Source organism: Meriones unguiculatus, chromosome 17 (genome assembly GCF_030254825.1).
Source record: "Meriones unguiculatus strain TT.TT164.6M chromosome 17, Bangor_MerUng_6.1, whole genome shotgun sequence".
Lineage (NCBI taxonomy): Eukaryota > Metazoa > Chordata > Mammalia > Rodentia > Muridae > Meriones > Meriones unguiculatus.
Window position 1 is genome coordinate 59,184,559 of NC_083364.1, and position 15,792 is coordinate 59,200,350.

Genomic DNA, 15,792 nt, shown 5'->3' on the forward strand with positions numbered 1-15,792 from the left:
ATTACTGTTATGCCCATTTTACAAAACAGAACTGATTTTCAGATAAATTAGATTATTTGTACTGTCTCAAACACATACTTTAGTCTAGAAACAATTCAAAATCTGTAATCCCAGTATTTAGAAGGGAGGGGCAGAAGAATCAAGATGTCAAGGTTATCCTCACAATATAATCAGCTCAAGGCTAGCCTGAGCTACCTGAGATCCATCTCAAAGTTGGGGTATGGTAGGCTTCAAGGAACATTTTTTCTTGCTCTTCCCACATTATCAAAGCAAAAGCTACCCCCAGAAATAAAAAACTAACCCTTTGGTGTCCTGGGCCAGTTCTTGTTTCTGAATCATTCATCTTGCTCGATGTCAATAGTCAAGCACTTTAGAATCAACACAATAGCGAAAAGAACAAACAGCTACAATTGTGGATTTTTTTCTTTCTTAAAGCTGAAATTTCCTAGAATAAAGAAGAAAACAATAAGCTAAAACTTGATACCTTGCAGAAAGTGTTACACACCCCATACACATCTGTATGCATGCCAAAAGCAATTAGAATACATTAAAACTTACCACATTTTATCTTTGTCCAATATTAACACTTACCACTCTTTAACATTTGCCCAAGTCTTCACCATTCATATTTGCTGTAGATGTACTACACAGTAACTAAAAACCCTGCAGGTGCATAAGAGAAGTCTGTTTGGCCAGCATTCACCATGCAACAGCCCAGAGAAATCATGTGTGTTCCTTTTACTCACCTTTTCCCCCAGAGGTTTTAACTCACTCCCTCAGCCCCCACCCAACTTATAGAAAGTCCAGGCCCACAAATTAATGTCATTACATATTTAAAAGGTCTTGTTGCATACTCATTAATTGGGTATGCAGATTACCTCACTATCCTGTCCAGTCAGGAAAGCACTACATAGACACTAACGCCAAAGTCTTTTCCCAGGACTATGTGGTAACTTTATTTCTACTCTCCCTAAACCCTACAGCCAATTTCTTATTACTGTCCAACTCTGTTGTCTAGAGTGTATGACTCTGCTGGGGATTTGGCCCATCCATAATTCTGCTTCTCTCACTTGAACCAACCTGTTACACAAGCATGCACAGTCGTTCCAACAGAAACAACAGTAGGAGGAGGGAGGGGGCTGGTATCAGGCTGTAAAAAGATTAAATTAATAACTAAAGGAAAATACATCAAGAAAAAAATCCTCTACACACAACTTTTCATTTCCACTTAACTTTCAAAGCTGCACATTAACTTTCAATTGTGGGAAATCTTCCACAAACTCCCAAAGTCCTTTGTTCTTCTGCCATTTCCATTTATTGCACTGTTTTAATTGTCTGTCTCTCTGAGTTATTCCTAAATGTAAAGCTAAAAGTTTAAGATGGGTAGGGTCGTTATCACACTATTTTTATAGCAAAGAGAAAAAGTGTAGGGACAAGAAGGCAGTGACAGGGGATCCAAGATGGTGGCCCCAGGAGGACTCTGTTTCTGACCAGCAGCACAGCAGTGTCTGCACAGTGACCAACAGACGGAACTCTGGGCCCTAAAACCTGCTATTGTGTTTCCCAGGTGAGAGGAAACCCAGTGGTGTGGGAATCAGTCTGGTTCAGGTCACCCAGCTAAACCACTGAAGAGTTTCGCAGGTCCTCCCAGGCGCTTAGTCACCAGCCCAGAGCCACATGCCTGCATGCTCTGATCACCTTCCCAGACTGAACTGTGGTTCCCACAACACCAGAGACTGGGATTTCCAGTCAAGAAAAAAAAAACCCCACAGTGCAGGAAGCAATCGGGACTAACCTCATGTCACCCAGACAATCCCTGGAAAAGGACCCTGAGTCTGGCGGGCACCCAGCTGCCAATCCAGAGTGGGGTGCCCAGCCAGCAGCCGAGAGACCTGCCTGCACCCCCAACTCACCATCCCAGATAGAACTGAGGGCCCCAGGGCACCAGAGACTGAGTTTCTCTGTTAGAAGGAAACCCCACTGTGAGGGAAGAAGCAGCAGGTCCGACCTCAGGGCACTCAGCCAATGCCCAACTCCCGGAAAAGTTCTCAGGAAAAGTTCCTGGGTTCCAGCAGGTGCCCAGGTACCCAGGTGCCCAGGCACCCAGTAACCAGCAAGGTGGAGCCACGTGCCTACCCCTACATGTTCTACTCACCAACCCAGATGGAACTGCGAACCCCCAAACACCACAGACTGGATGTCTCTGTCAGAAAGAAGCCCCACGCCGTGGGAAACATCAGGTCCAACCTCAGAACACCCAGCTCCAGAAAAATTTCTGAGTTCTCGTAGGCTCTAAACTCTGGACTCTTACTACACACATGAGTGTTGTGCTCACCTGCCACTGATTACTGCTTAGGGTACTGGAGCTCCAACCTCAGACCTACAGAAGCCTGCGAGCCACTGGATCAGCCTCAGATACTGCTCCAAGGTGCAACCATTTATTCCAGCTAAACTGACAAAACAGTGTGGCTCCCTGGTTCTTCAAGAGGGCTGCACCCAGCAAACACAGTGTAAGAGCAGCAGCAGCAGTTCACTGAATTCGGAGCAAGAAACCCATCGGAAGGACAACTGTCTCCAGGACTCCTCCTGATGAGAGGAGAGTCTTCCTACCTACCAACGACCACAGTTACCACACAGGTCCATATGCCTGAGGTGAACTGTGGCAATTCCTGAGAAGCACCACCATTCAGTTGACCATACAAAAAAGGTGAGGAGGCCTCCTTCAGAACCCTTCCAAGGGGATTCTCCCTACCCTAGATTCCAGCAGGCACCAGAAATTAACAGCCAAACCTGAGACAGCCAGATGGGTAGAAGCCAGGATAAATGCTCAACCAAAAAAAAAAAAAAAAAAAAGAGGCAAAGCAATATGGCATCTCCAGAACCTAGTTATCCAGGCACAAGTAGCCCTGGACACCCTAACATAAGTGAAATTCAACAAGACCTTACATCTATGCTTATGAAGAGAATAATAGAGGAAACAAAATGTGCAAAGAATTAGAGGAAGATAAAGTCAAACAGATAATGGCTATCCATAAAAATTAGAAGAAAATAAAATCAAACAGATTATGGCCATCTGTAAAGAAATACAGGAAGAGGCAGCCAAATAGTTTGTGGCCTTCAGAGAGGAAATAAAGTCACTGAAAGAAACAAAAGAAATAGTGGAATGTTCAAACAAACAGGTGAAGGAATTGAAGGAAAAACAGGAAAATACAGTAAGATAGATGAAGGAAATCAACAAAATGGTGCAAGATCTGAAGACAGAATTAGAAAAATTAAAGAAAACACAAATGGAGGAAATCATAGAAAGAAAGAACATAGCGAGAAAAACAGGAACTACAGAGGTAAGCATAAGCAACAAACTACAAGAGATGGAAGAAAGAATCTCATGTGTGGAAGATACACTGGAAGAAATCAATGTATCCGTCAAAGAAAATAATAAATCTAAAAAATTCCTGACAGGAACCATCCAAGAAATGCAAGAAAATATGAAAAGACAAAACCTAAGAATAATAGGAATAGAGGAAAAAGAAGATTCCCATCTCCAAGGCCGAGAAAATATTTTCAACAAAATCATTGAAGAAAATTTCCCCACTTTAAAGGAGAGGCCTATAAGCATACAAGAGGCCTACAGAACACCAAGTCAATTAGACCAGAAAAGAAAATCCTCCAACAACTTCCTGAACAGAACACCAACAGCACAGGCTCTAAGAGCAACAATCAATAAATGGGACCTCATGAAACTGAAAAGCTTCTGTAAAGCAAAGGATACTGTCATCAAAACAAAACGACTGCCTACAGATAGGGAAAGAAACTTCACTAACCCTTTATCTGACAGAGGACTAATATCCAGTATATACAAAGAACTAAAGAAGCTGAAAAGCAGCAAACCAAGTAATCCAATTAAAAAATGGGGAACAGAGCTAAACAGAGAATTCTCGACAGAGGAATATCGAATGGCAGAGAAACACTTAAAGAAATGCTCATCCTCATTAGCCATCAGGGAAATGCAAATCAAAACAACCCTGAGATACCACCTTACACCCATCAGAATGGCCAAGATGAAAAACTCAAGTGACAACACATGCTGGAGAGGTTGTGGAGAAAGGGGAACCCTCCTCCACTGCTGATGGGAATGTAAACTGGTACAGCCACTCTGGAAAGCTATCTGGCGCTTTCTAAGACAATTAGGAATAGTGCTTCCTCGAGACCCAGCTATACCACTGCTAGGTATATACCCAAAGTTTGCTCAAGTACACAAAAGGGATACTTGCTCAACCATGTTTATAGCAGCTTTATTTGTAATAGCCAGAACCTGGAAACAACCCAGATGTCCATCAATGGAGGAATGGGTACAGAAATTGCGGCATTTTTACACAATGGAATACTACTCAGCAATCAAAAAGGAGGAAATCATGAAATTTGCAGGCAAATGGTGGGATCTAGAAAAGATCATTCTGAGTGAAATATCCCAGAAGGAGAAAGACAAACACGGTATATACTCACTTATATAGACCTATAAGATATGATAAACATAAGGAAATCTATACAGCTAAAAAGGATAATTAAGAGAGCGGACATGGGGAAAGATGATCAATCCTCATTTAGAAAGACAGATGGGATGTGCATTGATCGTATGACAGGAGTCTACTGAGCGCATCTGAAAGACTCTAACTAGCAGTGTTTTCAAAGCAAAGACTCATGACCAAACCTTTGGCAGAGTACAGGGAATCATAAGAAAGAAGGGGAGTTAGTATGATGGGGAAAGGATAGGAGCTCCACAAGGACCAAGTATATCTGGGCACAGGGTCTTTTCTGAGACTGACATTCAACCAAGGACCATGTATGGATATAACCTAGAACCTCCACTCAGATGTAGCCTGTGGTAGCTCAGTAACCAATTGGTTTCCCAAAGTGAGGGGAACAAGGACTATTTCTAACAGGAACTCAATGACTGGCTCTTTGGCCTCCCGACCCCCCAAGGGAGGAGCAGTCCTGTTAGGCCACAGAGGAGGGCTTTGCAGCCAGTCCTGAAGATACCTGATAAAACAGGATCAGATGAATGGGGAGGAGGCCCCCCCCATCAGTGGACTTGGAAAGGGGCACGGTGGAGATGAGGGAGGGAGGGAGGGACTGGCAGGGAATGAGGGAGCGGGACATGGCTGGGATACAGAGTTAATAAAATGTAACGGATAAGAAAAAAAAATTCAAAAAAAAGAAAATCCACCAGCCACATAATAATCAAGACAGTAAGTATACAGAACAAAGAAAAATACTAAAAGCTGCAAGGGAAAAAGGCCAAGCAACCTATAATGGCAAACCCATCAGAATCACACCTGACTACTCAATAGAGAATATGAAAGCCAGAAGGGCCTGGACGAATATCATGCAGATCCTAAGAGAACACAGATGTCAGCCCAGGCTACTATACCCAGCAAAACTCTCAGTCATCATATATGCAGAAAACAAGATATTCGATGAAAAAAAAATTAAACAATACCTACCCACAAATCCAGCATTATAGAAGGATACTAGAAGAAAAAATACAACCCAAGAAAAAACTACAGCCAGATAAACACAAGAAATAAATAATCTCACTACAGCAAAACTAAAAGTAGCCAAATACACAAACACACTTCCACAGCCAACATCAATATTGAAGGATCTAACAGCCACTGGTCATTAATCTCTCTCAACATCAATGGACTCAATTCTCCAATAAAAAAGACACAGACCAACAGAATGGATGCGTAAACAAGACGTAGCAATCTGTTGCATACAAGAAACACAGCTAAGTCACAAAGATAGACATTACCTGAGAGTTAAGGGCAGGAAAATGGTTTTCCAAACAAAAGGACCCAAGACGCAAGCAGGAGAAGCCATTCTAATATCTAATAAAATAAACTTTCAACCAAAATTAATCAAAAGAAATGGTGAAGGACACTTCATACCCATCAGGAAAAATTCCAACAGGAAGACAGCACAAGCCTGAACATCTGTGCTCCAAATACAAAGTCACCCATATTTGTAAAAGAAACATTAATAAAACTTAACCACACATAGATGCCCACACATTAATAGTGGGAGACTTCAACAACCCACTCTCAACAAAAGACAGGTCAACAAAACAGAAATTAAACAAAGAAACAATGACTCTAACAGATGTCATAGATCAAATGGACCTAACAGACACCTACAGAACCTTTCACCCAAACACGAAAGAATTTACCTTCTTCTCAGCACCTCATGGAACCATCTCCAAATTGATCATATAATTGGTCACAAAGCCAGCCTCAACAGATACAAGAAGATTGAAATAATCCCCTATATCCTATCTGATCACCACGGACTAGAGCTGGACCTCAACAACAACAGAAATAGCAAAGAGCCTACCCACACATGGAAACTGAACAACTCACTACTCAATGACAGCTGGGTCAAGAAAGAAAGAAAAGGAAAGAAAGGAAGAAGGAAGGAAGGAAGGAAGGAAGGAGGGAGGGAGGGAGGGAGGGAGGGAGGGAGGGAGGGAGGGAGGGAGGGAAGGAAGGAAGGAAGGAAGGAAGGAAGGAAGGAAGGAAGGAAGGAAGGAAGGGAAAGAAAAGTCTTCCTAGAATTCAATGAAAATGAAGGCACAACATACCCAAACTTGTGGGACACAAATCAGTGCTAAGAAGAAAGTTCATAGCACTAAGTGCCTTCAAGAAGAAAATCTAAACATCTCATTCAGACTACTTAATGGCTCACCTAAAAGCAGACAGGCCGAAGAGGAGTAGACTGCTGGATATAATCAAAGTCAGGGCTGAAATCAATAAATTAGAAACAAATAAAACAATTCAGAGAATCAATAAAACCAAGAGCTGGTCCTTTGGGAAAATCAACAAAATACACAAACCCTTAACCAAAGTAACTAAAAGGCAGAGAGAAACTATCCAAATCAGCAAAATCAGAAACGAAAAGAGGACATAACGACAAACACTGACAATCATTAGGTCTTACTTCAAAAGCCTATATGCCACAAAATTTGAAAATCTAAATGAACTGGACAATTTTTTTCATCTATTCCCCTTACCAAAGCTGAATCAAGTCCAGGTAATCAATTAAATAGTCCTCTATCCCCTAAGGAAATTGAAGCTGCCATCAAAAGTCTCCCCTCCAATGTCTCTGACATGAACTCACTGGCTGGCTCTTTGAACTCCCCCCACCACCACCCCTGGGAGGAACAACATAGCTAGGCCACATAGGAGGACATTGCAGCCATTCCTGATGAGACCTGATAAGCTAGGGTCAGATGGAAGGGGAGGAGGACCTCCCCTATCAGTGGACTTAGAGAAGGGCAGGGGGAAACTAGGGAGAGAGGGTGGGATTGGGAGGGAATGAGGGAGGGGGCTACATCTGGGATACAAAGTAAATAAACTGTAATTAATTTAAAAAATAATTTTTAAAAAGTCTCCCATCCAAAAAAAGCCCAGAGCCAGAAGGTTTCAGCGCAGAATTCTACCAGACCTTCAAAGAAGAGCTATCACCAAAACTCCTCAAACTATTCCACAAAACAGAAGGAACATTACCAAATTCATTCTATGAAGCCACAGTCACCTTGGTATCTAAACCTCACAAAGACCCAACAAATAAAGAGAATTTCAGGCCAATCTCCCTTATGAACACTGATGCAAAAATACTCAACAAAATACTCGCAAACTGAATACAAGAACACATCAAAGATACCATCCACTATAACCAAGTAGGCTTCATCCCATGTATGAAGGGGTGGTTCAATATATGGAAATCCATCAATGTGATCCACCATATTAAAAAACTGAAAGAAAAAAACCACATGATAATCTCCTTAGATGCTGAAAAAGCATTTGACAAAATCCAACATCCATTCATGTTTAAAGTCTTGGAGAGATCAGGGATACAAGGCACATATCTAAACATAGTAAAGGCAATATACAGCAGGCCTATAGCCAACATCAAACTAAATGGAGAGAAACTTAAATCAATCCCATTGAAATCAGGGACAAGGCCAGGCTGTCCACTCTCTCCATTTCTCTTCAACACAGTACTTGAAGTCCTTGCTAGAGGAATAAGACAATTAAAAGAGATGAAGGGGATACAGATTGTTAAGGAAGAAGTCAACATACCACTATTCGCAGATGATATGATAGTATACATGAGTGACCCCCAAAATTCTACCAGGGAACACCTGATAAACACCTGCATACAAAATAAACTCAAAAAAAAAAAATCAGTAGCCCTCCAGTGTATAAAAGACAAATGGACTAAGAAAAAAAAAATAGGGAAACAATGCCCTTCACACTATCCACAAATTATGTAAAGTGCCTTGGTATGACTCTAACCAAGCAAGTCAAAGACCTGTATGAAATAAATTTCCAGTCTCTGAAGAAAGAAATAGAAGAAGATATCAGAAGATGGAAAGATCTCCCATGCTCATGGCTTGGCAGGATTAACATAGTAAAAATGGTCACCTTACCAAAAACAATCTACAGATTCAATGCAATTCCCATCAAATTACCAACACAATTCTTTACTAATCTTGAAAGAAAAAAATCTCAACTTCATATGGAATAACAAGAAACCCAGAGGAGCTGGACCCCTGGGGAGGAGCAGCCTTACCAGGCCATAGTAGAGGACAATGCAGCCACTTTTGATGTGAACTGATAGACTAAGATCAGAAAGGAGAGGAGAACCTCTCCTATCAGTGGACTTGGGGAGTGGCATGCATGCAGAGGGAGGAGGGAGGATGGGATTGGGAGGGGAGGAGGGAGGGACTTATGGGGGGATGCAGAATGAATAAAGTATAATTGATGAAAAATTTAAAAAAATGCTCTAAAAAAAAAAAGAAACCCAGAATCACTAAAACAATCCTCTACAATAAAAGATCTACTGGAGGTATCTCCATCCCTGATCTCAGGCTGTACTATAGAGTAACAGTAGTTAAAACTGCATGGTACTGGCATAGAAGCAAAATGGCGGATCAATGGAACCGAACAGAAGACCCAGAAATAAACCCACACACTTATGGACACCTGATTTTTGACAAAGAGGCCAAAACCATGCAATGGAAAAAAGACAGCATCTACAACAAATGGTGCTGGTCTAACTGGATGTCTATATGTAGAAAACTACAAGTAGATCCATATTTATCACCCTGCATAAAACTAAAGTCCAAGTATATCAAGGACCTCAATATAAAATCAGACACACTAAATATGTCAGAAGAAAAAGTGGGGAAGAGCCTTGAACTCATTGGCACAGGAGACAACTTCCTGAACAGGACACCAACAGCACAGGCTCTAAGATCAACAATCAATAAATGGGACCTCATGGAACTGAAAAGCTTCATGAGGTTCCATTGTGTAAATCAAAAGACACTGTTGTCAGAACAAAATGACTGACTTCAGACTGAGAAAGGATCTTCACCGACCCTATATCTGACAGAGGGATAATGTCCACAATATATAAAGAACTTAAGAAGTTAAACAGCAACAAATCAAGTAATCCAATTAAAAATGGGGTACAGAAGTAAACAGAATTCTCAATAGAGGAATATCGAATGGCAGAGAAACACTTAAAGAAATGCCCAATGCATCAGAGAAATGCAAATCAAAATGACCCTGAGATTTCACCTTATACCCATCAGAATGGCTAAGATAAAAACCTCAAGTGACTCAACAAGCAACAGGACAGGAGCCTACCAGAGAAGGCCTCTGAAAGACTCTACCTAGCAGTGTATCAAAGCAGATGCTGAGACTCATAACCAAACCTTTGACAGAGTACAGGAAATCATATGAAAGAAGGGGGAATTAGTATGACCTGGAGAGGACAGGAGCTCCACAAGGAACTAATATATCTGGGCACAGGGGTCTTTTCTGAAATTGTATCTCCAACCAAGGACCATTCATGGATATAACCTAGAACCCCTGCTCAGACATAGCCCATGGTAGCTCAGTATCCAAGTGAGTATCCTAGTAAGGGGAACAGGGTCTCTGACATGAAGTCAATGGCTGGCTCTTTGACCTCCCCCACGCAACTGAGGAGTAGCCTTGCTAGGCCACAGAAAAGGACATTGCAGCCGGTCCTGAAGAAACCTGATAAGCTAGGGTCAGATGGAAGGGGAAGAGGTCCTCCCCTTTCTGTGGACTTGGAAAGGGGCAGAGAGGAGATGAGGGAAGGAGGGTGGGATTGGGAGGGAATGAGGGAGCAGGATACAGCTGGGATACAAAGTTAATAAACTGTAACTAATATTTAAAAAATAAAAAAAACAGAATGAATAAAGTGTAATTGATGAAAAATTTAAAAAGGGAAAAAATAAAATAAAATAAAAAATAAATTAATTAATTAAAAAAACTCAAGTGATAACACATGCTGGAGAGGTTGTGGAGAAAGGGGAACCCTCCTCCATTGCTGGTGGGAATGTAAACTTGTACAGTCACTTTGGAAATCAATCTGGCGCTTTCTCAGACAATTAGAAATATTGCTTCCTCAAGATCCAGCCATACCACTCCTTGGCATATATCCAAAAGATGCTCAAGTACACAACAAGAACATTTGCTCAACCATGTTTGTACCAACTTTATTTGTACTAGCCAGAAGCTGGAAACAACCCAGGTGCCCCTCAGTTGAGGAATGGATACAGAAATTGTGGTACATTTACACAATGGAATACTACTCAGCAATTAAAAACAAGGAAATCATGAAATTTGCAGGCAAATGGTTGGACCTAGAAAAAGTATCCTAGAAGCGGAAAGAAACACATGGTATATACTTACTCATAAGTGGATATTAGACATGTAACGTAGGAAAAACATACTAAAATCTGTACACCTAAAGAAGCTAATCAAGAATGACTCTGGGTAAGGTGATCAATCCTCATTCAGAAAGGGAAACAGGACGGACATTTGAAGAGAGGGAAACAGGGAACAGGACAGGAGGGCTGTACCACAGAGGGCCTCTGAAGATTCATCCCTGCAGGGTATCAAAGCAGATACTGAGACTTATAACCAAACTTTGGATAGAATGTAGGGAATCTTATGAAAGTAGGGGGAGATAGCATGACCTGGAGAGGACAGGAGCTCTACAAGGAGAGCAACAGAACCAAACTATCTGGCCACAGTCTTTTCTGAGACTGACTCTCCAACCTAGGACCATTCATGGATATAACCTAGAACCCCTGCACAGATGTAAACCAGGACAATTCAGTGTCCAAGTGGGTTGCATAGTAATGGGAACAGGGGCTGTCTCTGACATGTGCTGATTGGCCTACACTTTGATCACCTTCCCCTGAGGGTGTTGCAGCCTTACCAAGCCACAAAGGAAAACAATGCAGCCACTCCTCATGAGACCTGAGAGAATAGAATCAGAAGGAAGGGGAGGAGGGCCTTCCCTATCAGTGGATTGGGGAAGGGGCAGGGCAGGAGAAGAGAGAGGGAGGATGGGACTGGTAGGGGAAGTGGAGGGGCTACAGGTGGGATACAAAGTGAACAAACTCTAATTAATAAAAAAATTAAATCTGATCAAAAAGAAGGCAGCAACATTCACTGGGATCTTATATTTCAGTACACGAAATATAGAAGACACTGTTCAGATACTATTACTGCAATTTTGTAAACAAAATTTTAAGTTCTTCTGCCTGAACAATTGACCTGAAGACAGGTAACTAATAGGCAACAGACCAAGGTATATAGGTGCAATGGCTATCTATTGTAAATCCAACAGGATCTAGAACCTCTGGACATGCTTGTGAGAGACTATGATGATTAGGTTAGTTGAGGTGGGAAGACACTCCCTGAAAGTGGGCAGTATCATTCTGTGAGCTTGGCTTCTAGAAAGCCTAAAAATGAGGTGTCATCACTCTCTTGTACTTGATTTTTTGCATAACAACAGACACAATGTGATCTGCTACCTTGATTTGTCCACAATTGTGGCTAAACCCTCATCTGTGAGCCAAAGTAAAGGCTTTAAGTGGCTTTTGTTGGCATATTTTATCTCAGCAATAAGAAAGTAACATGCAACCTATCACCAGCAATCTGCTACATTTCTCCTCATTTGCTTGTAGAAAGCTTTATCAGGACTCTTTGTTTTTAAAATATAATTTAGTTCTTAAAAACTATTTAAGAGTCAGGCTGCACAGATTCTCAAGTTTGATGACACTCATAACATTGGTGTGAAAAATGGCTCTAGGCTTAAGAAGTGCTATAATTCAAGTATGTGCACTTGAACATAAATAAAGCCCTTACTATATATAGGGGAACTAACCATTCAGACAAGAGAAGAACATATGTGAAGATGCATAGTATATTAATCAGGGTCCTTTAGAGTCACAAAACATATGGAATGAATATATATTCATGTATATGGATATATATAAATATACATATATAAATAAAGGAATGACTTACAGGCTGCAGTCCAGATAACCCAACAATGGCTAACTGAACGAAAGTCCAAAAATCTAGTAGCTGCTCAGTCCCATGAGGCTGGGTATCTCCACCAGTCTTCTATATTTAATGGAGACCCAAAGAAGTAGGCTCCAATGCCAGTGAAGTAATGGATGTGCTGGGAAGTTGAAGGAAAGCAGATAGAGTAAAAGCTTCCTTCTTCCATGTCTTAATATAACCTTTCAGCTGAAGGTGTGGCTGCAATTAAAGTCTCTCTGAGGCAATATCTGAATCCTGGGCGTGTTATATCTTCTGTCCTCAGAGTACATGACTAGACTGGATTCACCCATGGGGCTTAGGAATTGCTCTACCTAACAATGAAGGCTCTCTTTATTCTGTGCTTCAGAGGACACTTCATTGAGGTCGGATTGTGTCCTGTGCTAGGTTATTCCATATTGCGTATGTAATATGGTGATTTTTCCAGACTGCCCCTTGCCTTGAGAGATTGCGTGTTACACTCAGTTTTCAACCCCTGCTTTGAAGTCAGAAGACAACTGTGCACCTGGGTAAACACATGAATGGCATGATCTTGCACATCACTGCCCACCTGGCACCAGCTGATAGTCACTCCTGTGACTATGAAAATTAAGAATTTCTGAATTTATCAGGGTAAATTGAGACAGGTGGAGCACATGCGCACACTAAAACCAAGGTAGGAAATCCAGGCCCAAGAACTTGTAACATGATGAGATTTGTGCACACACCTTCAATCCCAGCACTCTGGAGCAGAAGCAGGTGGATCTCTTAGTTCAAAGCAAGCCTGGTCTACAGAGTGAGATCCAGGACAGACATAGCTACACAGAGGAACCCTGTGTCAAAACACACATAACATACACACACACAGAGATACACATACAACTTATTACACATACCAGCAGACCAAGGAAATGGTATAACTCCTTTACTTGGAGCCCACAATGAAGTGAATTCCCAGCACTGTTTGGGCAATGGCTTCCGCCAACCTGTCCCTGACTCATCCCTTGTGTATCAAGAACTGTCTCAGAAAGGACTCTCCACTGTCCTGGGAGCCTCAGCCCAGCGCCGACCCCATTGGTGATCCATCCTACCTAACATCTGTCTTCCCCACCTCATGATCATTCATCTGGACCTGCAGTCCATCTGTCCCCTTGCTTCTTCTGAACCCTGCCCTTTTGCTTATAGACTCAACTCTGTAGCTTTTCTCTCAGACCTGTGACCCAATCACCCAGACACACACAGCAGCAGTAGCTCCTCCAGCTCATAAGCAGTCCCTTGTCAACACAATCATTCATCCTGTGAGGTTCCCAGCTCTGGCATCTTGTGCTTCCATGAAACTCCTTACCTCTTTTATCTTTCACAGTCATTCTATGACTTAAACACACACTCTCTCACACAAACACAGACGCATGCACACACATACATGCACTGTGTGGTACAGAGTTTGTGATCTGAGAATTTTAGCAATTATCATCAGAATAAAAGAATCTGTGTTTCTTCACCCCGAGTTGTCAAGGAAAGCAAGAGTATCTGGCCAAGTAATGGCACCCAAACAACCAAATCTTGTTAGTCTGTAAATTTTAACACCGTGTAAAGGCACACATGTGTTTGTCTATGTTTCTGACATATAAAGCTCACAACACAGTTCTCTCCTAGTGTAAAGCCCCATAACTCCCTGGAAAACCCCCTCAAGACATAGAGAAAATGGCAGCCCGGATATCAAAAGGTTGATTCTTCCCTGCCCCTGCTCTGTGATCCTAGCAATAACACAGAGGGAGCAGAAGGGAGGGAGGGAGAGAGGGAAGGGGAAGGGACAGAGGGAGGAAGGAAGAGAAGGTAAGAGGGATGGAGACAGGGAAGGAAGAAGGATATCTCTCACAGCTTTGGCCTCCATATCTGGTTTATAGTTCATTCCAAACATAGTCAAGATGACAACCAAGAATAGCCATTACACAGAGGCACCCTGTAATAGGGCCTCAGACCTTAGTAGGCCCCCAGATCTTATCTCAACTGACTCCAAGATGGAAGTACCATTCAGGCTGTAAAACTCAACACTTAGCACCACATGCCAAAACTAAAATAAAGACCTAATCCATTAAAGTTCATATAGTTCTAGTCCATATAGTCTCAAAATGTAATAACCTTCTTTTAGCGTCTCTTGTTCTGCTTCTGAATAACTGTTCTGTTCTTGTTAACTTAAGCATATCAACTCAGAGCATGGTTTTTATGCTTGAAAGCTTACCCTGAGAAAGGCTCAGTGTTACACTGAAATCCCAAATATCTGGGATTGTCACTGGCCAGCTAACAGACTTTCTCTTGACTTAAACCCATGTCCCGGCAGTCTTCTCTGGCGAATGCCCCACAACACCCTATATTACAAGATGGTTGGTACTATAGAACATAGCACAGCCAAAAAAAAAATTAAATAAAATAAAAAAAAGCTATTCTGACTTTGGACCAGCATGTATATCTTTCTGAGGATTTTCAGTTTCCAGCTCAACAGTTTGAATCTTTGATGATCATGTATCAGAGAATGACTGATACCACAATTGCTATTTCACTAGGTGATAACAGTGTAAGTCACTTCATTGATGAGTAGATGAATGTGTAATGCCAACATAATGATACTGTTGCTATGACCTATCAGAGCCCGTACTGTACCACCTGTTGGGTTATAAGGAACCCATCAATAATGGGTGCAAAATATTTTAAAACCCAAATTAAAATACTGGAGCACAGTACCAAGATGGTTCATTTCAAAATACTAGGTAATAAGATATTCCCCATCAAAAGTATTCCTGGATCTAGCCATTCTTTACCGACCTGTGTATCAGTCACCCTTCTATTTCACAAGTTTAAATAGATCTCTACCTCAGCAAAAACTTCCTTTTTTAAATTCGTTTTTATTTTGTACAATTTATTCATTTTATATCACAATTGTAGGTCCCTCCCTCATCTTCTCCCAGTTCTACCTTCTCTCCTTCTTTCCCCCTCTCCTCCTCTCCTAGACCACAAAAAGGGAGAGCCCTTCTTCCTTACCATCTGACTCTATACTACCAAGTCTCACCAGGACTTCCTGGATCTTCTTCTTCTGTGGCCTGACCAGGCTGCCCCACTAGGGGGAAGGGATCAAGAAGCTGGCATTTGGGGATATCGTGCCCTGTTTGACATTGTTTTGGTTTGAAGGTTTTAGAGGTGTGTAGGGTTATTGATTGCTTTTCTCCCTTGGCAGCCTGCATAGCACCTTTCAGTAGTATTAAAACTCAAATCCAGGGAGCAAGTTTTCAAATAAGTTTCAGTTCCATTTCTCCAAGTCCTGCATCTGAAGTCTGTGGTGTCTTCAGTGATATGAGGAACCTTA

General features: G+C 41.7%; 1 protein-coding gene across 1 annotated transcript in view; it reads right to left on the minus strand.

Annotated features, from left to right (window-relative positions):
- The window catches only part of LOC110539799 (transmembrane protein 45A-like), a 54,010-nt gene extending 41,424 nt beyond the window's left edge, over positions 1 to 12,586 (minus strand). The window contains exons 1-2 of the mRNA XM_021626623.2: positions 12,417 to 12,586; positions 302 to 445 (exon numbers count right to left, since the gene is read on the minus strand). Coding sequence (XP_021482298.1) covers positions 302 to 343 — 42 coding nt within the window. The 5' untranslated portion in view covers positions 344 to 445; positions 12,417 to 12,586. The remainder of the gene's footprint in view (positions 1 to 301; positions 446 to 12,416) is intronic.
- Between the last annotated feature and the right edge of the window lie 3,206 nt (positions 12,587 to 15,792).